We start from the raw sequence: 24,485 nt of genomic DNA, 5'->3' as shown, positions 1-24,485 counted from the left end.
CAAACAGGATAATCTAATATAAGATAAAATAAAAGAAAAGATGAAATTTAATTTAAAAAAAAATTAAATTTTGAAGGACGAAATTAAAAAAAATATAAAAAAACAGCAACCTTAAAAAATACATGTTCACTTGGCCAAATCTATTATCTAAATTATGAGATGATGATAACCTGAATGAAAAGAAAACAAAAACAAATAAACAAAGTTTCATTTTTAAATGAACAACTTCTAAGTACGTAATTGGGGTGGGGGGGGGGGGGTGATGTCAACTTTTCAAAATAATGATACTAATTAGTGACTAAACTGAAAGCATCTCATCTAGAAAACAACCATTTTAAAACTTGATTTGACCCGGTGGGTTGATCTGGGTTTTAGGTCAAGCTGGGTTTCAAAAGGAATTTAGGAAGAATTGACCTAGTGTGAAACGGTCAAAAACTGGAGTAGACCTGTGACTCGATTATCCTGAGGCAAACCCTGTCAAAATTAGGTCAAAACTCGTTGATTATTTTTTTCAAAATGATTGCATTTTACATTTTTTTATATAAAATAAAAATATTTGGTTGACTTGGGTTAACTTAGGTTAACCCACCTGACTTGTGACTCGGTACTTGTCCCCGATCGACTCCTAGGTCAGGTCTAAAAGCTTTGGGAAACATCATTAAGACCAGATTCTAATAAGTGAAATGTCAACTGATGAAATAAATAAAAAAAATTCAATTATACAAAATGATAAAAAAAAATAACAATTAAAAGAATAAGGATCTAATTTGAAAAAAAATAACATGGCAACCTAAATTTTTTAATTAAGGGGTAAAATTAAAAAAAAAATCAAATTAACAAAAAATATCCAAAACAAAAAAAAAAATCAGAGATTGAGGATCAAATTTGAAAGAAACTAGTCCTGGCTAATCAAATTCTTCTTGCAAGCAGGTGGAAAAAACAAAATTTAATTATCAACAATTCATATATAATAAATTATTTAATAATTTAATTATATTTTTCATATTTTTAAAATATTGTAATATTTATTATAACTATATTTATTTATATTATCTTTAAAATACTGTATTTATTTTCTCAGTATATATTGAATTTAAATTCTTAAATCATGCATTTATAATGAAGACTTCATTTCCGGTCAAGATTGAATGTTCTGATCACTAATCTTACCCTGTCCTGCACCTTTCTTTCAATCTTACTCATGAATTTATAATCAAACAAAATCCATCATTTATTTCCCATATATATACGTATGCTTCGGCTTCATTCTATACATCCTTTATAAGAAATTAAACTACCAAGGCCATGGCTTCCCAAATCTTGCTCTTATCCATATCTTCGTTGTTTTTTTACTTACTTGCTTATGCTTCCTTCTTTACTTCTTTTGCTTACTCGGCTACTGGAGCTGAAGTAGCAAATGGAAGGAAGGAAGCAGAAGCTCTTCTAGAATGGAAAGTCAGTCTTGACAACCAAAGCCGATCTCTCCTGTCTTCATGGGCTGGAGACAGCCCTTGCAACTGGTTCGGAATCAGTTGCGACAAGTCTGGTAGTGTCATCAACATAAGTCTGTCCAATTCTAGTTTGAGAGGTACGCTTATTAGTCTCAGATTCTCTTCCTTTCCAAACTTGGTTGAGCTTATCCTTCGGAACAACTTGCTCTATGGGTCCATTCCCTCACATATAGGTAACCTTATCAAACTTGACTTGTCTTTAAATAGCATTTCTGGCAACATACCACCAGAGGTTGGAAAATTGGGATCTCTTGATTTGTCAAATAACAACCTTAGTGGTGCTCTTCCTACGTCCATAGGAAACATGAGATCTCTTACCAGTTTAGATTTATCATCTAATAATTTAACTGGTACAATACCAATATTTTTAGAAAACTTAGAAAACCTAACTTATTTAGATTTGTCATCTAATCATCTAACTGGTGCAATACCAACATCTTTAGGATCTTTAAGAAACTTGAAAAACCTGACTTATTTAAATTTATCATCTAATCATCTAACTGGTGCAATACCAACATCTTTAGGAAATTTAGAAAACCTAATTTATTTAGATTTGTTATTTAATAATCTAACTGGTACAATACCAGAATTTTTAGGATACCTAGAAAACCTGACATATTTAGATTTGTCATATAATCATCTAACTGGTGCAACACCAGCATCTTTAGGAAACTTAGGATACCTGGATACTTTAGATTTGTCATCTAATCATTTAACTGGTGCAATACCAGTATCTTTAGGAAACTTAGGAAACCTGACTTATTTAGATTTGTCATATAATCATCTAACTGGTGCAACACCAGCATCTTTAGGAAACTTAGGATACCTGGATACTTTAGATTTGTCATCTAATCATTTAACTGGTGCAATACCAGTATCTTTAGGAAACTTAGGAAACCTGACTTATTTAGATTTGTCATATAATCATCTAACTGGTGCAACACCAGCATCTTTAGGAAACTTAGGATACCTAGATACTTTAGATTTGTCATCTAATCATTTAACTGGTGCAATACCAGTATCTTTAGAAAACTTAGGAAACCTGACTTATTTAGATTTGTCATATAATCATCTAACTGGTGCAACACCAGCATCTTTAGGAAACTTAGGATATCTAGATACTTTAGATTTGTCATCTAATCATTTAACTGGTGCAATACCAGTATCTTTAGGAAACTTAGGAAACCTGACTTATTTAGATTTGTCATATAATCATTTAACTGGTGCAACACCAACATCTTTAGGAAACTTAGGATACCTGGATATTTTAGATTTGTCATCTAATCATTTAACTGGTGCAATACCAGTATCTTTAGGAAACTTAGGAAACCTAACTTATTTAGATTTGTCATATAATCATCTAACTGGTGCAACACCATCATCTTTAGGAAACTTAGGATACCTGATTATTTTAGATTTGTCATTTAATAATCTAACTGGTGCAATACCAGCATCTCTAGGCAATTTAAGAAGTTTATCTAAACTTTACCTTGGAAATAACAATCTTTTTGGTCCCATTCCTCCAGAAATGAACAACCTTACACATTTGTATTCGTTACAAATATATTATAATAGATTGTCTGGTAATCTACCACAAGATGTGTGCCTTGGTGGATTACTTTCACATTTTTCTGCACGTGAAAATTATTTCATGGGACCTATCCCAAAAAGCTTGAGAAATTGCAGCAGCTTGTTGAGACTCAGACTTGAGAGAAACCAACTTAGTGGAAACATATCTGAAGCTTTTGGCACACATCCTCATTTGTACTACATGGATTTGAGTGATAATGAATTGCATGGTGAACTTTCATTGAAATGGGAGCAGTTTAACAATCTGACAACCTTCAAGATTTCTGGAAACAAGATTTCTGGAGAAATACCAGCAGCTCTTGGAAAGGCAACTCATCTACAAGCTCTTGACCTGTCGTCAAATCAACTAGTTGGGAGAATTCCCGAAGAATTGGGAAATTTGAAGTTGATTGAACTTGCACTCAGCGATAACAGACTTTCAGGTGATATTCCTTTCGATGTCGCATCGCTATCTGATCTCCAAAGGCTTGGCCTGGCCGCGAACAATTTTAGAGGAACAATTCTTAAACAGCTTGGCAAGTGCTCAAAACTGATATTCTTGAATATCAGCAAGAATAGATTGGTAGGGAGTATTCCTGCTGAGATGGGGTCTTTACAGTCTCTTGAAAGTCTTGATCTCAGTTGGAATTCCCTGATGGGAGGTATAGCACCGGAGCTTGGACAGCTGCAGCGGCTAGAGTTTCTGAACCTCTCCCATAATATGCTGTCTGGTCTCATTCCAGCCAGTTTTGGTAGACTGCAAGGCCTCACTAAAGTGGATGTATCCTACAACAAGTTAGAGGGTCCCATTCCTGACATCAAAGCCTTTCGCGAGGCACCATTTGAAGCAATTCGCAACAACACCAACCTGTGTGGCGATGCTACTGGTTTGGAGGCTTGTGCTGCTCTCATGAAAAACAAAACTGTGCCCAAAGCTGTCATTTTGACTGTATTTTCTCTGTTGGGTAGTTTGTTGGTCTTGATTGTAGGTTTTTTTATCTTCTGCCAAAGCACAAGAAAGAAAAGGTTAGTGGAAGCACAACAAATATTGCATTGTAAAGCGGATGTTTCAGCGAGATGGTGCCCTGATCGGGAACTGCAGTACGCGGACATTATTAAGGCTACTGAGGAATTCGACTCGAAATATTGCATTGGTGCAGGAGGGTATGGAGTTGTTTACAAAGCTGTGCTTCCATCAGGACTAGCCCTAGCTGTGAAGAAAATTCACCGAACTCCAGAAGTTGAGATGACCAGCTTGAAAGCTTTTAGAATCGAGATTGATGTCTTAATGGGTATACGGCATCGGAACATTGTGAAGCTGTATGGTTTCTGCTCGCATGCCAAACATTCATTTTTGGTATATGAATTTGTGGAAAGGGGAAGTTTAAGAAAGGTACTGAACGACGAGGAACAAGCAGGAAAGATGGATTGGGATAAAAGGATGAATCTTATCAAAGGCGTAGCCAATGCTTTATCCTACATGCACCATGACTGCTCCCCTCCGATTATTCATAGAGACATTTCCAGCCACAATGTTCTTTTGGATTCAGAATATGAGACTCGTGTCTCTGACTTCGGCACAGCCAGGCTCTTAATGCCTGACTCATCCAATTGGACATCATTTGCTGGCACCTTTGGGTACACAGCTCCAGGTATGTAGTTAAGTTTCAATATCACCTTCTACATTAGGTTAGTTTACAAAATCACTTGAAAACAAAATAGGTGCAGTAAATTATTTTGGCAAAACATAGCATGACCAGCCTCTTTTGCAGAGTTGGCATACACAATGAAAGTGGATGAGAAGTGTGATGTGTATAGCTTTGGAGTATTAACATTGGAAGTAATGATGGGAAAGCATCCTGGCGATTTCATCTCATCTCTGATGTTTTCTGCCTCCACCTCCTCATCATCACCAATCGGTCACAATACACTCTTGAAGGATGTCTTAGACCAGCGCCTCCCACCTCCTGAAAACGAGCTTGCGGACGGTGTGGCACATGTTGCAAAACTGGCGTTTGCTTGCTTGCAGACCGATCCCCACTATCGGCCAACAATGCGACAAGTTTCTACAGAGCTTACAACTCGTTGGCCTCCATTGCCAAAGCTATTCTCCACGATGGAATTGGAAGATATACTGGTTCACAAAAATGTTATTGGCTGAATTTTTATGGTATACTTGGGCGTGTTGTGAAAAACAACTTGTTTGCCAAAATGTAATATTCAATAATCAAGTCATCGCCAATAAACCCGTGGCTCAGGTAGCAATAGCGTCCCCCTCCCTTCAAGAGGTGTTATTGTCTGTGTTAGATATTCCGTCCAAAGAGTCATGTAATTTATTGCCTTCATTTGCATCAATTGCCTTCCTACTACATATTTGTTTTGGAGAGTAATAAACAATCCAAATGCCAACACAAAGACCGTACAATATTGATGAACAAAATTTCCACAATCAAACCAAACCCGTCCTGGAAAATCAAATAACGTCATTTGTCATGTTGAAATTCCATATTTATTTTGCAAATAAGTAATACTCATGAACATATCAGGTCTTCACCTACATGTTCTTGCAAATCACCAAATCTCTTACTCATGAAGATTCAAGTCTTCAAGTATTATTTTGTAAACAATTTACGATGTACCCACACATAATTTTAATAAAAACAAATATTTTCCACACTTTTATCTTAATATTTTTCAGGCTAACTTGGTTGTATAATAAATATGCTAGATGTTCAATGAGATTTAATCCATATAATAGGAGATGGCCATCCTCTAATCTCAAATCTCTACCCCCTCGACCTTTTCCAGGATTTGAATCTAAAAAACCTCGTATTAAAAATTCAAAACTATCCGTGGTGTACTTCCCAGCCCTGTGATAAGGAATGTTGCTTCTGTTCAAACACTCTGTTGTAGAATTGTAGACATAATTTTCTCTCAAGGTTCAGGCTAATTTTGTACCTGGAAGGCCAACGGGCCTTGGCATCAAAACATTTTGTAATTTTCAACAGTTTTCAAGGGTTCATGCGATTATGCTGAATTATAAGTGGGATTTCCTGAATTGAGAGAAGACCAAACCTACAGCCAGAAAAAGTCTATGTTTATCAAACAAAAACAGAGCGTTTCTGTATCTTTCCCTCTAGGTTTCAAAAAATCTAATAGATCTTGCCTTATGGTAGCCTGCTTCAGTTCCTTACAAAACTTTTATTATCGGGTTAGCCATACACTTTACATATTTCAAGCAATTAACATGAGCAATCAATGGTGTTGTGGAGATTCCCAGGAAGTGGACAGGGTTGCAGCCTCTAATTTCCACTTAAAATTAGTGGATTCAATGCGCAGCTGATTTTTCAAGCAAAGACTGATTGGAAGGGTAACTTTCAAATAGTTAAACGAAATGAGGAAAAGGAGGCAGAGGAAGAGGAAGATGAGAAAAGAAATGAAAGTAAGAAAGATGGGAAGTGTGTCAAATAGAAGAGCTAATATTAGAAGGTGCATTGGGTACGCCTGAGGAGAGACAACAATGAAGCAGACAGCAGAGAGCAAATTAAACATAAAAAGAGGAAAAAGGGGGATGGTCATGACATGGATATCGAGAAAGAAGAGAAAATAAGCAAGAAGAAGAAAATGATTTTCATATTTAGAGGAGGGATTGAGAAGGGAAATCTGTTCTCTGTACTCTTGACATCATTGATAATAATCTACATGAGATTTACTCCTGCACTTCAACGCAGCCACATAAGCACATGCCCAAACTGAAACATTTCATTTAGTTTTCGAGCACCGAGGCGAAGTCCATTTCCATGAAAATGATAGAGGATGTACGTGTGCGCTTCTAATTCAAAACAAAAGGAAAATATGTTGAAAAATCAAACATTTGAAAACTCACAAAAGATGGAGCAGGCTGCTTCTCAAAGCAGAACGTGTTTTATAACACTACAAGGCAATCATCCAATAGCAAACAAAAATCAATTAAAGATGGCAATAGACCAAAACCTCGTTCAAATAAAATTGACAGATGAATCATATAGCAGTCAAGGGAAAATATAATTGATAAAATATAGGTGATTCTCTGCTTCAATTGTGTCAGTGACCAACTTCAGTTGAAGGTTTTAAAGAGGGCATCTGGATATGGGGATTACTCTTCCTATATGGCTACTTGCTGAGTTACTGGAATAGTGGTGAGTTTCTTGACAGGAAACCACCCAGGAAATCAAATATAACAGAGACCAAACACAAAATTTAGGGCAATAGTATGTATCAGCAGGGAGAACCAAGCATTTCCAGACAAATGCAAAGTCTTTCGTTATGGCATTTGATGCTTTTGTGGTCTCAAGCATGATCCACCTGGTGATCCCAGAAGTTGTAAAGGCTTGTTGAAGAGACTTGCTTCACCTTCAAGTTTCATTCTGACCAGCCAACTCAAAACTGTTGATGTGAGCCATCAGAGCAATAAAATTTCTTCAGCTTCTTTCTACAGTTTTAACAGCTCTTTTCCATTTTTCTCAAGGTGTAATTCCAGGAACATAAGGGACAGCGGGCTTGGGCTTCTTTATTTTTTCAACCAGCACAGCTTGAGTTGTTAGAACTATCCCAGCAATTGAGACAGCACTTTGAAGTGCACACCGAGAAACTCTACAAGGATCTACCACCCCTGCATTGAGAAGATCTTCATATCTACCAGTCATTGCATTGTAACCAGTTCTCCAGTCACAAGATCGAATATTCTCCACCACAACTGCTCCATCAACCCCTGCATTAGTTGCAATTGTTTTTGCGGGTGCGAGAAGTGCCTGTAATGCATCATTGGTATGTGTTACTACATGGGAGAAGAAATTTCCCTTTATAGTCATTTAGAAACCACTACTTGTAGGGTTTCTCCATGCTACGCCCTGCATTTATAACCATTTCACAGGGATGTCCAACTTTATCACTAATTATGAAAGGAACCTTGGTCCGTTTTACAAGTCTTGTGCAATAATCTGCTTTAGCACAAACGCTGCATGGTAACTCATTCACAAACGCTGCTTATTTCTATTTGAGACGCAACATTCACCAATCCAAATAAAGAAATGAGCATAAAAGGCACATCTCACAAAAGAAAAGAAAATCACCTTAGATCAAATCCTAGTGAGGTGAAAGTGTGAAGAAAATAACTTTTGAAAAAAGAAAGGAACTGAGAACAGACCTTTGCAACAATATCAGCACCAATCTTCTCATTTTCATCTTTCATGGAATTTTTTATTGAGGAGATCTGCTCTGAGAGATGTACATATGCTGCACCACCACCAGGTACTATCCCTTCATCCATGGCAGCAAATGTAGCATTCTTTGCATCTTCAATTCTGAGTTTCCTATCTACAAGTTCTGTCTCCGTGTGTGCTCCTACCTAAATTTGCATGCTAAACAAGTTAAATCTAAAGATAACTTTAAAATAAAACACCACCAAACAAAATATTAGAGTCCTGTCGTTTGTCTTTGTATTTCTTAAGGAAAACAGGGCAGAAAATTCATCCCTGCTACTGAACTAATGCCACTCAAGGAGCCTATGTCCTTGGCAGTAATTCTTCACACTTATAGCCAGATTTGTCAAGATGCCCATCTATTTTTCCAAAATATATTGTATACAAGTTTAGCAGTTCTTTCTGAGAGCTTGATCACAAACCTTGATTACAGCCACACCACCAGATAATTTAGCAATTCTCTCTGAGAGCTTTCTTGAAAGGGCAGCATTATCTGTTTCAGCAAGGTCCTTTTTTATCTGCAGAATTCTTGCCTGAATTTCAGCTTTGGTAGCTGAGTCAGCAACTATGGTTGTTGAATTACTTGTTATGGTAACTTTTCGTGCAATGCCAAGTTGATCCGAGGTTACACTTCCGAGTGTCAGCCCAAAATCACCAGAGAGAAAATCAGCACCTGATGGTTTTGGTATGGCATGAATTACGCAGCATATCAGATGCAATGACCTTCCTTATGAGAACAGAATACAATCTTGCGCAAGCATCCAAGTAAAGAATTTATTATTTGTAGTGCATAAAAAGTAGTTATAATTTTTTAATTGAGGCCTTGGTAATCATCAAAGGATTTTACAATCTTAACAAAGCATCCAAGTAAAACATTTATTGTTTCTAGTGCATGAAAGAGAGTAATAGTTCTTATAATTGAGAAGAGTAACAATTCTTATAATTGAGACCTAGGTAATTATCAAAGGATATCTTAATTAACATGATATACTCAAAAGTTTATGCACCTGCAAGGGTCATACACAAACATAGAAGAACATCCAGTGCACACATAGGAAGGCTCGCATGTGTAACACGAACCCAACTCACGAGGAAGATAAATAATTCATTAACTGATATGTCAATATATTTCAATATAACACAACTTAGAATAACCAATTTAAGTTGGAAAGAAAGATGCAAGTTCACCTGTCATAAGAGCAATGTCTTGCAACAATGCTTTCTTTCGATCTCCAAATCCAGGGCATTTGACAACAGCAACATTGAGCAAACCTTTCATTTTGTTCACCACTAGTGTTTCCAAAACCGGCTTTGAGATATCCTCAGCAATGATTAACAATGGGACACTGAGTTGGGTAGTCTTCTCCAACACAGGAACTATTTCTTGGACATTTGCAATCTTCTGATCCGTTACAAGGACTTTGGCCTTGTCAAACTCCACCAAAGATTTTTCCTGGTTTGTGATGAATTGGGGTGACATATAACCCTTGTCAAACTGCAGAGAAAGAACACCAAACTTAACTGGCAATGAAAAAATACATACTTCATCAACAGAGAAAAAGTTGAACAATTTATCCACTCATAGGAGGCAGGGTGTTTACACAAGCATTGCTACCCTGTTACTGAAAAAACAAGATAGTTAACCTAGAAAGTGCGAAGAGCAGAAGGTCAACCAACCTAAATATTTACAGATAATGAATGGTTTAACCATTCAGACTATGACTAATGATAACATAGAATCATAAACTTCTAACATAAACTTTGATGTAATGCCAATTTTCCAGTGATTTATCTGACAAGATTTTTCAAACCATATTGAGAACTAGAATCAGCTTAATCACCTTCATTCCTTCTTCTATTATCACAAATGTATCAGAGGTTGAAGATGATTCAAGAGAGATTACTCCATCAGAGCCAATCTTCTCTATAGTTTCAGCAATTAAGTTCCCAACAAATTCATCATTTCCAGCAGAAATTGAAGCGACCGCTGCAAGGAGAAGAAATTCTAGATTGTAATTTCCAAGTCAAAATGATGGTTTTAAACAAAGTTTAAATAAAGATGACATGGAGACCTTTTATATCATCCTTCCCTTTTACAGGAAAACTATTCTTCTTCAACACTTTGACCAACTCTTTGACAGCCATATCCATTCCTTTCTTTACAAAAACAGGGTTAGCCCCAAAAGTGACTGCCAACATCCCTGTTTTGATCATTTCACGAGCCAAAATAATAGCAGTAGTAGTGCCATCTCCAGCCATATCATTCATTTTACTAGCAACCTGCAATAAGTCACTTCAATATCACATTTATCATCGATCAACATCAAATAACACATCAACAAGATATTAAGGAGAGGATAATGTAGCAACCATGAATGACCTCTTGGATTAAAATTGCTCCAATATTCTCCATTGAATCCGGAAGCTCTATAGCACGAGCTATTGTAACACCATCATTTACTACTTTTAGCGTCTTTGAATCCGAAAGAACAACATTACGCCCTGCATAGTTTCACATCTTACTGACTCAACACCGTCACCATCAATAAAGACCGACAATTTACTATACAATAAAACAAAAATGATCTTTTTCTCTCAGAATTAGTCCCTCTTATGGTTGCACAAGGAATTATTTAAGTAGTAGTTTTATTATTTGAACAACAACAATTACAAATGTGTCGTCTTGTAAAACTTAAGCTTGAAGAACCAAAATTTAAAAAACAAAGAAAAATATCCATACAAAACATGGAAAAGAAGCAGAACTCAGTTTACCTTTAGGTCCTAAAGTGAGAGAAACAGCATCAGCAAGCTTATCAATTCCTGCCTGCAAGGCTTCTCTACAATCTTTACCAAAAGATATCTTCTTTGGACCTGCTCTTACCACTAACTTATTCACTACTTGATGGTTTCTCCATATCCCACTTGCCCTTTTGTTCCCACCTAGACTCTGCAACAATATTCCATGTTTACGCATCAAAATCAAAACACTCAGACAAACACATGTCCACGAACACAGACACAAATACAGACATAGAGATAGATGGTGAGAGCGAGATACTTACAGAGAATAGGGGTTGTTGAGGAAAGGCAAGCGGTTCGGAGATAGAGAAGGAGAAGGACATTTTTCTGCTCGTTTATTGATTGGGCACGCTTTGAGAATTTAGAGGGGCTTTAGAGCGCATCGGGCCGACCGGCTCTGTTCGGACACGTGGATTTAGGAGACATGTCACGGCGACCCTTCAGACTACTAGTCGTTTATATATATCTAACGTTTTTTCTTTCGTGTTATAAAATTTTCTAACAAATTTTAAAAGCCAATACAAAATGCTTTCTGAAATTAATGTTAAGAAACCCGTCAATATTCAAATAGATGTATTCATGCATGTGGAAGTTAATACTACAGCAATAATATAAAAAACACATAAATTTTAATGAATATAAAGGATAGCACATGTGAATTCAAATTTGTAATTTTATTTTTTAAAATTTAAGTACATGGTAGTTGTGTTCTCAAGAGATTAATAATATTTTTAGAAAATAATATTATAGAGAAAATAATCTATAGTACAAAACATTAAGGAAATTAATACAAAATTAAAAATAAAAATAATAAATTCAAAGAAATAATAGAAAAATAACAAAATAGACTCGAAAAGTAACTTTGAATCTAATTTTAAAAGATATAATAATCGATAGCAATAGAATAACATTTTTTTATAAAAAAAATTTTATAAAATCATTTGAAAAAAAATTTTGAATTTAATTCAATACTTAAATCTTTTTGTTATTTTAATTTTAAGATGCTAATTTAGTTTGATGTGAACAGATTTATGCTCTTGAAATCTGAATATATTTTTATCATAAAAACATATATTTAGATTATTCAAATAAAAACTCTATTTTAAAATAAATTTAAAACAAATCAAGGATTTTAAATAAAATTACTATATAGCCCACTAACAAATATAACTTTAAAACTCACGATAAAAACTTTTTTTATTTTTAATTTTCAATCGGAATTAAAAGCATGTTGGAGTGTCATGAAATTTTACTGGCACTCACAATTCTTATAGTGAGTGATTTTTTGGGATTCTATTCGAGAGGAAGTTTTAGAATTTTTAAGTTAAAGCTTGCTCTTACACAAGAAAAAGTACAATCTATTTATTTTTGTATTTCAAAAATATTTTCAAAATCACATCTATATCCTTTTAAAAAAATAAGTTAACTTCTTTGAATGAAATTTAATAAGTTCAAGCTCTTAAATGTTTACATAAATATTATATTTATTCCAAATTAGTTTTTCAAATAATAATATATCCAAAAAAAAACTTGAGCTCGAGTTTCTTGTTTTTAGCTTAATTTCATGTTATATATAATCAATTTTTTTAGCTGAATTCATTTTTTTATTCTTTCCTGTTATAATATTTTCCAACTAGTTTTAAAATCCAAGATAAACTACTTTCTGGATTTAATTTTAAGAAATCCATCCATTAGAATTTAGATGTATTCATAAAAAAAAAATCTATTTTTAGATTTAATTTAAAACAATCGATGCAATTAAAAGCTATTTACATTAATTTTGAAATTTCATGAATTTTTAGTATTCCTTAGGCCCACTTGGAGTTTCACAAGGGTAAAGCCAAGACAGGGAAGGCCCACTTTAGAAAAAAAGGAAATCTTAGGCCGAGGAGCTTAGCCATTTTCAAAACCAGGCCTCCAAAACGGAACCCTTTGCTTCTTTCAGACTTTGCAATAGCATGTTCTTCAGCCCATAACCTAGTCTAGATTTTATAAGAAAAAACAAATTTAACATAAACCGTAAAAAACCTGTTAATTTTTTTTAAAAAAAGTAAAAACTTTAAGATAATATTGTTTTTTTTTTAAAAAATTTTTTTTAAGCCAAGTTAAGTTAACAAGTTTAATATATTAACTCGCTCTCCATTGATTTTTGAATTTAATAAATATGTGTTTATTTGGAATTAGTTTATCGATTAATAATATATTATGAAATTAGGTTCATTCTATTAATAATTAAATCTAAAAACGGATAGATATTTTATATATATTAAAAAAAATAGCATTATTAACTATGTTTATTTGGTACTCAAACGTTAGTGGCTCATGTGTTCCTGTTCACTAATAGTTTGTTTGTTTTTTTTTTTTCCGTCTTGAGCATGTACATAATGTGTACAAACCCAGCAAATATAATTACATAAGCTATAAATTAATGCAAGAATGTACAAATTCTATGCACCAAACGGAAGAATCAGATGGCAAATACAATCATCACAGATCATCTTGTAGCACGGTCGGCTAGAAGCCTCAAACCATACATACTAGTATATTACACCGTGTTCGGGTGTTGGTCCTCCACGGTTGGCCTCTCAGCTCCATGTTGACCTTGTCTAAAGCACCATTCTTATCTTTGTAGTTTCCTTCTGATTTTCTGTGCATTTTCCACACGTGTTGCTCTCTTCTTTATACATTAACAAAACAATTTCTATGTGTTAGCCCTAAACCACCATACATACAATGTGGACATGCTCTAATTCTTTTTCTTAAAAGAATTATAGTGGTTGGAGAAAAGGCATGTCGTGTAGATCAACATAAATAAATACTGATTCAGATGAGATTATCTTCTTTAATTACTTGTTGAGTTTTATTAATTAATTTGGATTCAAACTTAAGAAAATATCATGTGAAAACATTTCAATCAAGCAAGCATGATTGAAAACCCAATCGAATTTGTACAGTTTAGATGCAAGCAAGCTTAGTTTTGTGTAGTAATTATTCGAATCAAAATCCTTTATAAAAACGTTAAAAAAAAAAAAAAAAAAAAAAATAAATGGAGTATTAGAAAGTATGGTAACTTTTGTTTTTTAAGTGTATTTTAAAAATATGCTTTATTTGAAAAATTATTAAATCTATATTTTTAGTATATTTTGATGATTTTAATATCCTAGTGTATAAAAAAAAAAATTATTTTCAAGTGAAATATTTTTTTAAAAAAAAAACACATTATACACCATAATATCAAATACAAATATATTCATAGGATGGTTAGTCATAAACTTGATTATCTAATTTAAATCCTATATAAAAAAAAAATTTCTCTTAAGTGCATTAAATTAGATATAATTAACACAAATATTAAAACCTGATTAGAAATAAATTTAACTTCTAAAGAGCAAAAATTTGTACCCAATATCTTATTTGAGACATCAGTCTTGTGATTACGTGTTCTAAGAGAGAGGGAAGAAATTGCAGTAATTATGTTGGTGGGACACACTCCAAATTAATTAACAAATAGAAACTTAGCTTTGAGATTATTCTCCTTTATCCGAAAGTGACACATCTACCAAACCAATTTCAAGTTTCAACTATTAAAATCATACCATGCTCCGTTTAAAAACACAACACACAAACATAATATTTAACTAACTTAATGATTAAAACCCTAAACACATAATTATAAAACCATTCTGTTGTCGGATGGTGAAAAAACACCAAGAGAATGTCAAACCGTAAATCACGATTAATAAATAATCAAACACGTCATTAACATTAATCATCATAAACTATGAGCTTGTTGTTTTATTGACCCCCACAGCACTAGCAATGTCTCTCTTCCAAGTTTCCTTGTACATTTTTTAATAATAGTGGTCCGAAAATGATCTGATATTAACCAATATAAAAAATCACGACTAAAATTCTGTGTTTCAAGAGTACGGCCTGAATCACTGGTCAAAAATAATTTTTTAAAAATAAAAAAACATCATTAGCATGCATTTTGTTAATTAAAAAGTAACTACAACCACACTACTAAACAAGCTCTAAATTATTAAGGGCTGAATTGATTTTTTATTGTTAAGAAAATAAAATAATATTATTTTTTTAAAAAAATAATTTTTTTAAATGAATCTTGAGCTGATATTGATTGATGTGCATTTTAGAAGGAAAAAAAAAAGGTGCACGGGATTCTTCGAGGTCGACCTGCTGAGCAAGAGGAGTTTAATATAATAATGATTCTAATATGTTCTGTTAACCTTCCTTTCTTCACCGGCCACTTAATTTAGCGGTGTCCCTACTTTGCCCAACACTCTCTGGCGACAAATATCAGCTGATGATTCGTCTGAGCAATATTTTTTGGGGGCTGTTAAATCTTGGAACATGAACATTGGCGTCGGTGATCTACGAGGAAATGGCAAGGAAAGTGAGAGTTTTGTTTTGCTTCTAAAATCGGCGACTTGCTGTAATCTTGTTGACAAGAGAATATATAATTTTGGGACCCAAAAGGAGAGAAGCTCGTGCGAGAGGATATATAATTGAAAATGAAAATGAAAATGAACAAGGGATGATTTGATCGCCATGGGAGGACCAGCTAGCTAGCCATGAATTGTGGGCTTCAATTATAAAGTAAGGATTTGACACTATTTCACATCACTGGAGAATGAGAGTGCAACCACTGCATAATTTTAGATTACAGGAGGTTGAGAGGGTTGATTGTTTATTTTAAGTTTGACTTAATTGCTTCCATTATCTCTTAGCTTATGATCAATAATAATGTTTTTGTAGTGTTTGTTAGCATGAGGGCTTTAGTGATTTCTAACATCATCGTTTGACAAATTAGTCATACAAAGAAACAAATATCTTTGTTGCAATCACTCAATATGTTCCTTCGAGCTTTCAGCAGGTTTTTTTTTCTTATTAATTTTGATTTGAAAAAAATTATAATAAAATTGAAATGGCTAGTTATCAGGTTATGATTTCTTATTAAAGGAGTGATATATCGATATAATAGAATTTTGAGATAAATACATAGGTTTATCAAACTCGATTTAATTCAAAACTTTATCATGATTCTAAAATCTAAAAGTAATATCATCATCATCTCCGATTGGTTTTTTAAACTAGATACACATATCAAAACTTATTTTATATTAAATCATGCAATAAACTTACCTTTAATCTAACATAACTTAAAATCATGAAAAATCAGTCTCAAATCTTGTAATCACATTAAAATTTTTTTGAGAGCTCCTCCATCCCATGGAAGTAATACCTAAAACTTCTATAGCAAGAGGACATTTGAAAACAAGAAAACAACATCTTTATCCTTGATGTTTGAATACCAATAAAGATGATAAAATCTCCACATCAATAATTAGTGAACAGTCAGTCAGTCTCGCTAAATTTTTTTCAACAGCTCCTCAATCTCGTCATCAAGACAGAACCCTATAAAACATCTATACTTAAAAGGAAATTAACAAAATTTTCTATAAAGATACATAATTAATCTCTTTAACTTCTCGTTCAATCCCAACAAAGATGATAGGATCATCTCCTCATGGTCAACTAATCTACACTTAAATAGAACCTCTTCTATCTAAAATGATTAGTGATTTGTAATCATGCACGAGAGTGGTGGAAGTCAAGTGAAGGGAAAAGTATTCCCTCAATCATGATAAGTGGAGTAAAAAACAGCCAATTTGCTTTAGGAAAACAGCTAGAAAATTTTAAGAAAAAGGCATTCAACATTCTAAGTTAGTTGATAGCTACAGTCACATTTTAACATGTAACTTTACGTCTTCTCTACTCGATTACTACTGGATTATACAAAAGTGACCTGCATTGTTCTAACATAAATTTTGGACGACGACAAAAGGTCATGCATGCTTCTCAGGGCCGGCCGGGGACCTCAAAAAACTCATGCTTCTAAAGGGATATGGAAAACTTTCAGTCACACTTTCATTCTTTTACTTGCAAAGTTGTTATCAGCCTTCACGGATTTCTGAACAAATTAAAGAGGAAAACAAAGAATTGAATTCAAATTCAAAAACAAATGGACTCACTGACTGCCTTCTTTAGCTTCGTGCCTGTTTGGCATTGCGGCCAAACCGGCTTTTCACCAAAATTCAAAATATTTTTTTTTGTTAAAATTGAGTGCGGTTTGTACTTTTTGGATCGTTTTGATGTGCTGAGTCAAAAATAATTTTTTAAAAATAAAAAAATATTATTGCATGCTTTTCGGCACGAAAATATTTGAAAAGTAACCGCTATCACACTTCGAATTCATCTTAAAGAGGAAAACAAAGAATTGAATTCAAATTCAAAAACAAATGGACTCACTGACTGCCTTCTTTAGCTTCATCATCACGTGTGCTTGAACTTTCCTCTGTGAATCTTCTTTTAGGCTATGTCTGTGTAGTGTCCGAAGGTGCAGTAGTTTTTTTGTATTTTGGTGCATTTTAAAAAATATATTTCACTTGAAAAATATTAAATTAATATTTTTTTTAGTGCATGTTAATGCTTTTAACATGTTAATGTCAAGAAATAAAAAATTATTTTAATATATTAAGTTTATAATTTTTCTTAAATTTATTTTTTCAAGTTTGAACAATAAAAGCTAATTTGCAATCCATCAATGTCAAAAATATTTAAGAATATGGTAGCGGTTGTTTTTTAAAGTGTTTTTTTTTTCTTAGAAATTTATCAAAATATTATTTTTTTATTAAAATCATTTTTAATATAAGCACTTTCAAAAATATAAAAAAAATAAAAAAATTAATTTTTTTAAAAAAAAACAGGTAAAAAAATCTATTCGGTACGGAGCCACGGACAACTGTATTTGATAACATCGAAACTATGGCTATTTAAATATGTGATGTCTAGATGTGCAAAAATCTGAAGAAAAAACAAAAGATAGCAACATTTATGGCACTCAGTTGGAGTGTGACTAATGGCATATCTTGTTCTCACTACCGAAGAGGAAAAAAGTAGTGTATGCAGTTGACCTTTTTATGAACACATCTGTGAATCTACCGAAGAGGAAATAAAATCTTTTTTCCTCAATGGATCAGCTCCTTAAAACCAAATGGAATTGTTTTCATCTTCAAATTAAGTTAGAAAGTTGTTCTTTTTGAGCTTTTCTTTATTTTCAGTTACTGTTATTTTTAAATCTCTTTTTTAATTATGTTTTTTAGATTAATCTTATTTGATTTAGATTTCAATAATTAAACGAAAGAAAAAATTTTGATATTTAAAAAAGATTGCACAATCAACTTTGATTACACGATTAACTTGTGATTTTCAAAACAAGAAAAAAACAAACTTACAAAATCATAGAATTAAGTACAAGAATAATTAAAATATAATTTACTCAAACATAAATAGATTAATTATAACTTATGAATGAGTTGACTCTTCTCGTTACTACTTCAAATTTGTTTTCTAAAAGAGATTACAAACAATAATTGTCGCTGACATAAAATCCGAGCATGTATGCAACTTATTTAAGACTGGATTAAGAAAGAATTAAGCTCGAATTACCAAAACCATTAATTTTGAAAATTCCTTTAACAATCAAAATGAAGTACTAATAGAAGTAATAAAAGAGAGAGAGAGAGTCATAAATAAGAAGATATTTGGCAACAATTGTCGGTTGTAATGATGTCCCTCTCAAGAAATATTTTTTGAGAAGTGAAGAAAGGGTTTCGAGTCCTTGGTACAAACAACCACCACATCTTCTGAGGCCCTACTCGGATTTTCTCGCTTACTATCACAGGTACACAACTTTTATGTTGGTATCAAGTCATTCAAGAGAAAGATCTTTTTTATTTTTTATAGATTTATGTGGATGTTTGTATGAGTTTATATGTATTTCAATTAATTTTATAGGTCTTGAAGTTAATGATTATGCAAGCATTCAGTGACTCTGAAATTTATAAGACTCGAATTATTAATATCTGAAAAGCAAAACTAATCAATGGCTGACCTATTAAGCTATATCTTTTAAGGTTAGAAAAATCTCTTTATTTTTTGTTTGGTATATTGAATTTGATTTAATTTTTTTTTTTTAGGGGGGCGAAATTATAATACTTTTATAAAAAAAAATTTATTAATAATTTGATAGATTTTAGTGAATTTTTATAAATATAATGATTAATGATGTTTTTTGTTCTGGATACGGATACTGCTATTTCCACTCTCATTTTTGTTAAATGCTCTCCCACTTTTTTTTAAGTTTCAAGCTTACAATGTTGCCCCCTTTATATGAAATGTCAACATTATTCTTGGAAAAATAATCCAATATTTGATATCGACTTTGAGACTCTCATCTTAACCTTTAAAAACAATAATATCAAGCATTCCATCACCATAACATAAGCCTTTTGTTGATCTTAATGCCTCATTTATTTATTTAATCCAATATATATCCTTGGAACAATTTACTACGTACAAATTCCTTGGTTTATATATATTCAACAAAATAAACCCGTTCCTAAAATAAAGTGAATTATATTGATTTCCATAATGGGTTGCATGGGAGCATGCTTGCTCATATGCCAATGATTTTCTGTTTTTGCCTTCATTTTTTGGTTTCAGGCTCTGTGAACTGTCATTGCGCATGCCAGGGCCTCTTTCGTTTCTGCGATAGCCCTATTTGTGTGGGGCCTTCCGTTCGTGAGTGATTTTCTCATCAGCTACATGCAAATATCAAATTATACTGATTTATTCAAAACAATTTCCATTGTTCTTCTCCTTTCCTTTCAGCAAGCAGCAATCCACCACATTGCTCACTCATACCTCACTGCTCGCAAGTGTTTCTCTGTGTTTTTATTTTCTGGCCACTGCATATTCTGTTCTTTGTGGTTGGATTTGTTGTTCCAAGTCGGGCATGACGTTGCTTGTTTTTTCTTCCTTCAATCACTCTGTTTCAATTATCATCAGAGCGCAGTTTTGCACTTGGATGCAGGAACAACGAACGTTAGGCAAAGTCTCTACAGTCTCAAATACCTTCACAAACGGCCATGGATGCTTTTTTGCAGTCCTTTGAGTTGTTGAAACTTAAAAATAGCAAATTGATCATAAGGGGAACAGCAAATATATTTTGAGTTATTCCAATATCTAGGGATTGGAGGAGTTCCACTTTGAATTAAACCAATAAATTTTGGATTGATACAAGTAAATTTAGACACAGTTATTGGGGGGGGGGATCAAGTATCATACAGAATGATAAAATAAAAATAAATAAATAATTGAATATTTTAGTAATTGTAATATTTTTCATATCTTTTTGAAAGATATATTTTTTTTATAAAACAAATCAAATCAAATATCTTAGATGAAATTGAGACAATACATAAACTTTAAGAAGGCAAATTAATTGAAATTTACCCTTTCTTATTAACCTAAGTTTCATCAAGTGTTCTAAATTCTAATTAAAAGTAGCCTTGTTTTAGTTGTCCTTAATTATAATTATAATATGAAGACCATCTTTTTATCAAGTTTTTAGTGACATTCCTTTTATTTATGAAATATTAACTTCATGTTGTTATTTTTGGAGTTATAAATTTAAATAAAGCTTTGACATAGATTTTTTTATGAATTACAAAGAGTTAAACATTGCACTTAAGATCCTTTTCTTTAGTTGTTAATGGCTTAAATAGCTTTGATCTATTAAGGTTATTTTTTAAGATGGTCAAGATAAACAATATTATCTTTAATATAAATATTAAAATCATGAAGATTTTAAAATTTTCATAAGTATATTGAGCAAATAAATCAATAAAATATATTTTGGATTGATACAAGTAAAACAATATCACAATTATGGATAAAATAAAATCAAACATCACATCAAAAATAAATAAAATTTTTTTTGAATAATTAAACATTACATTACAATTTGTAACTATAATTGATTGATTTTACTTCAATATACATAATCCTTTTAGCCAATCAATCTTTTTAGCCATTGAATTCTCATACCATACTAAATTTAATTTCACTACTATGTGGAATTAATTTAAAAATACATTTAACAAAAAAAATTCTAGAATTTAAGAGTTAAAGTATCCAATTTCTAATAATACAAATTGCTTTTATCTTCATAATATGTCACAATAGGATAGATTATCTTTCAAAATAACTAGGATAAAAATTATTACATCATAGGAGAAATATTTATTAAATTGTTCATTGAGAAAATTCAACCATCACTATCAATTGATAAAATTGACCAACTCCTAAGTTCTAACAAGATTTTATTAAATTAATTAGCATCCTCCTTTAGTCTTACTATTATTTATGCACACAAAAAGAATGCCACAATGCCTTTTCTTCTCCTTTAAAAGAATGAAAAGTAATCTACATTCACCACTCCAATTTAAAAATAAATACAATTTAATTTCTCTCTTCTTTTTTTAATCACTCCACTCCAAAAACCATCTACCCCATTCAAAATCAAAATAAATAAACAAAAGAAAAGGACAAATTTAAGATCAAGAATCTAAAAATAAATACAAAAAAAATAAATAAATAAATTTACAAAACTCAAGGTACTCGACGTGCCGATTAATCGCCTAGACAGGATGGTTCCTCGATGGCTACATCAGTACAAGTCCTCACTATATAAACACTCCTTATGACCCTCTTCACCTCCATCACCATTTTCACTTCTTTTCTCTTTCAAAAAGCTTATCAGTCAAACCTCAACATCACCAAAACCAACAAAAAGACCATCAAGAAGTTCAATCCAATGGCAGAAGTACACACATCTACCATGCTTGATGACTCTTCTTTTGATGTAGACAAACTCACTTACGAAATCTTTTCCATCCTGGAAAACAAGTTTCTTTTTGGTGGATATGATGATCCTAAGCTCTCCAAAGACACTCGCCAGGTTTCAATTCAAGAACAACTTAAGCCCACCAAACAGTTTAATGGTGGTAAGGTCAGGATCCTCTCCATTGATGGAGGAGGTGCCACTGATGGCATTCTTGCTGCTAAGTCCTTGACACATCTTGAGTCCTGCCTTCGTCGAAAATCAGGCAATCCTAATGCCTCTATTTCTGATTACTTCGATGTCGTTGCTGGCTCTGGTTCTGGAGGTATTTTAGCTGCCTTGCTTTTTACTCGTGGCAAAAATGGTCGTCCTATGTTTACAGCTGAAGAAGCTCTGAATTTTCTTGTGAGAATCAACAAAAAGATGAACAGAGCACAAGGTTTTTTCGGCAAAATATTGGGTTCTGCAAAAGCCGAGAAAGTTTTCGCAAAAACTTTCGGAGAACTAACTTTGAAAGATACCATCAAATCTGCTCTGATAACTTGTTACGATCTTTCAACACATGCCCCATTCTTATTTTTCCCGTGCTGATGCATTGGAAATGGATGGCTATGATTTTAAAATGAGCGATGTCTGCCTCGCAACCTCGGCTGATCCAACAATGGTGAGGGCCGTGGACATGCGATCGGTCGACAAGAGGACTAAAATTGTGGCTATTGATGGTGGGATCGCAATGAATAATCCAACAGCTGCAGCAATCACTCATGTGCTGAATAATAAGCAAGAGTTTCCACTCTGTAATGGGGTGGAGAATCTTTTGGTGGTGTCACTTGGAAATGGAGAGTCAGACTTCGGTGTTCAGAATCAGAGTTCTACACCGGCAAGATTTGTCAGGATTGCCGGAGAAGGAGCATCTGATACGGTACTAAATTATTTTTTACTTTTTATTTATTTTTTAGATTTTTTTTTTGCGGGGTAGGTAAGCTAATTGATTGTCTCTTTTAATTAGGTTGATCAAGCTGTTTCCATGGCGTTTGGTCCCTGTCGGGCCAGCAATTATGTTCGTATTCAGGTATTAGATTCTACCAATTTATTAAAAGTAAAACAACACCAAATCTCTAAAATTAAAAATGAATTTAATTTTTCCTGCATTTTTTATCTAATAAATTTATTTGAAGGTGTACATTCTAGTAAAACTCGGTCAAGATATCAACATCAACGATAAAATAGTTAAACATAGCATTGTAGTAAAATTATTAAATATTGTTTTTTTTTTCTCTCCAGGCAAATGGCATTATAGCCAAAAGGCATGGAATTGTGGAAAAATCAATGAAATCCAACAAGAAGGCAGATTTATTGGCTATGACAGTAGAGATGTTGACACAGAAAAATGTGGAGTCTGTGTTATTTGAAGGGAAGAAGATAGTCGAGAGCACAAACTACGACAAATTGGAGACATTTTCTGGAGAGTTAATAAAGGAGCAAGAGAGGAGAAAAACAAGCATTTTACCACCTGTGGTGTTGAAGCAAAATTCACCCTCGCCAAGAACATCATCAGCCACATCTCTTTCAACATCATCTTCATATTAATTAGTTGGCCAATTAAATTAGATTTTAGCTTGAGAAAAAAAAAATTAAATGTTTTCTCTGCTCCTCGTGATGATTGAAGACATCCGAGACTGAGCTTAGCTGAGTTGCTGAGTGCAATTGCAACTTTTTTTTTTAGCAAGTATAGATTTTATACTATAGTTTAGAGGGTTTTGTGTATATTATGGAATTGTGAGATTCTTTGTTGCGAAATCACAAGGATGAATGCGATTAGAGTTGTTAGCTTGCCAATTTTATGTACCTTTTGATGAATTTAAATCAGTTCTTGGATTTAATTGTTATATGATCTTGTAAGTCCTAGTGTGATTTCATTTGTTAGTATATTGAGATTTTGCTAAGTAGAAAATTATGACTGCTTTCTTTGCTGAGGCCCACATTTGTTCTTCTTCTATGGTGATTTTTTCACCTTTCTATCACATTTTCAAAGTAAGAAGAGCAACAATAATAATACTAATAAAAAGATATGTATGCTAAAAAGAATAGAGTTCAATTATTTTGATAAAAAAAAATGGTACATATAGATTATAGAGTAAGTCTTATTTTATATGGTAATATTTTTAAATGTCGATAATAAAGAAAGTGAATATTGATTTAAATCATTGACAACATGCTTGGAACCTTTGAATTTTAGGTTTGAAATCCTTTTAAGTGTTAATAATTGGATTTTAAATGGAGTTCAATATCTAAAAATTATACAAAAATAAATTAGAAATTAACCGTTATTATTTACTACAAGTGTCTTTAAAAACGATGTGCAAACCGCGTTCCCTCAAATTTTGAAAAATAATTTTTCTAAAAAATTATTGTTTTTATATTTTTTATATCATTTTAATATGCTGATATTAAAAATAATTTTTTAAAAATAAAAAAAATATTATTTTAATCTATTTTTAAGCAAAAAATATTTTGAACCGCAACTACTATCACAATTCCAAATAAACCCTATACATTAAAGAGGATATATTTATGTTAAAACTAGCTTCATCAAAA

General features: G+C 32.7%; 2 protein-coding genes and 1 pseudogene across 4 annotated transcripts; 2 read left to right on the top strand and 1 right to left on the bottom strand.

Annotated features, from left to right (window-relative positions):
- The first annotated feature begins 1,298 nt into the window (after positions 1-1,298).
- On the top strand, positions 1,299-5,453 carry LOC118028302 (uncharacterized). Its single transcript, XM_035031851.2, has 2 exons — positions 1,299-4,732; positions 4,853-5,453. Exons 1-2 carry the CDS (start codon positions 1,306-1,308, stop codon positions 5,239-5,241), a joined length of 3,816 nt encoding a protein of 1,271 aa, XP_034887742.1. The 5' UTR covers positions 1,299-1,305; the 3' UTR covers positions 5,242-5,453.
- Positions 5,454-6,884: 1,431 nt separating this feature from the next.
- Positions 6,885-11,470, bottom strand: LOC118028305 (chaperonin 60 subunit alpha 2, chloroplastic). Of its 3 annotated transcripts, XM_035031854.2 has the most exons (10): positions 11,383-11,470; positions 11,093-11,267; positions 10,701-10,822; positions 10,393-10,600; positions 10,162-10,307; positions 9,509-9,815; positions 8,743-8,993; positions 8,266-8,466; positions 7,743-7,870; positions 6,885-7,683 (listed from the first exon to the last, which is right to left on the bottom strand). In XM_035031854.2, exons 1-10 carry the CDS (start codon positions 11,440-11,442, stop codon positions 7,638-7,640), a joined length of 1,644 nt encoding a protein of 547 aa, XP_034887745.1. In that variant the 5' UTR covers positions 11,443-11,470; the 3' UTR covers positions 6,885-7,637. The 3 variants fall into 3 exon arrangements, with proteins under 3 accessions (XP_034887745.1, XP_034887744.1, XP_034887747.1); XM_035031853.2 differs by having other exon boundaries at positions 6,888-7,870; XM_035031856.2 differs by lacking the exon at positions 11,383-11,470 and having other exon boundaries at positions 6,889-7,870; positions 10,691-10,822; positions 11,093-11,111.
- A 10,280-nt stretch (positions 11,471-21,750) lies between these two features.
- Positions 21,751-23,804, top strand: LOC118028307 (patatin-like protein 7; annotated as a pseudogene).
- Positions 23,805-24,485: the final 681 nt, after the last annotated feature.

Source organism: Populus alba, chromosome 15 (genome assembly GCF_005239225.2).
Source record: "Populus alba chromosome 15, ASM523922v2, whole genome shotgun sequence".
In the NCBI taxonomy this organism is placed as follows: Eukaryota; Viridiplantae; Streptophyta; class Magnoliopsida; order Malpighiales; family Salicaceae; genus Populus; species Populus alba.
The sequence above is the reverse complement of the archived record's forward strand: the minus strand, read 5'-3'. Positions and strand labels throughout refer to the sequence as shown.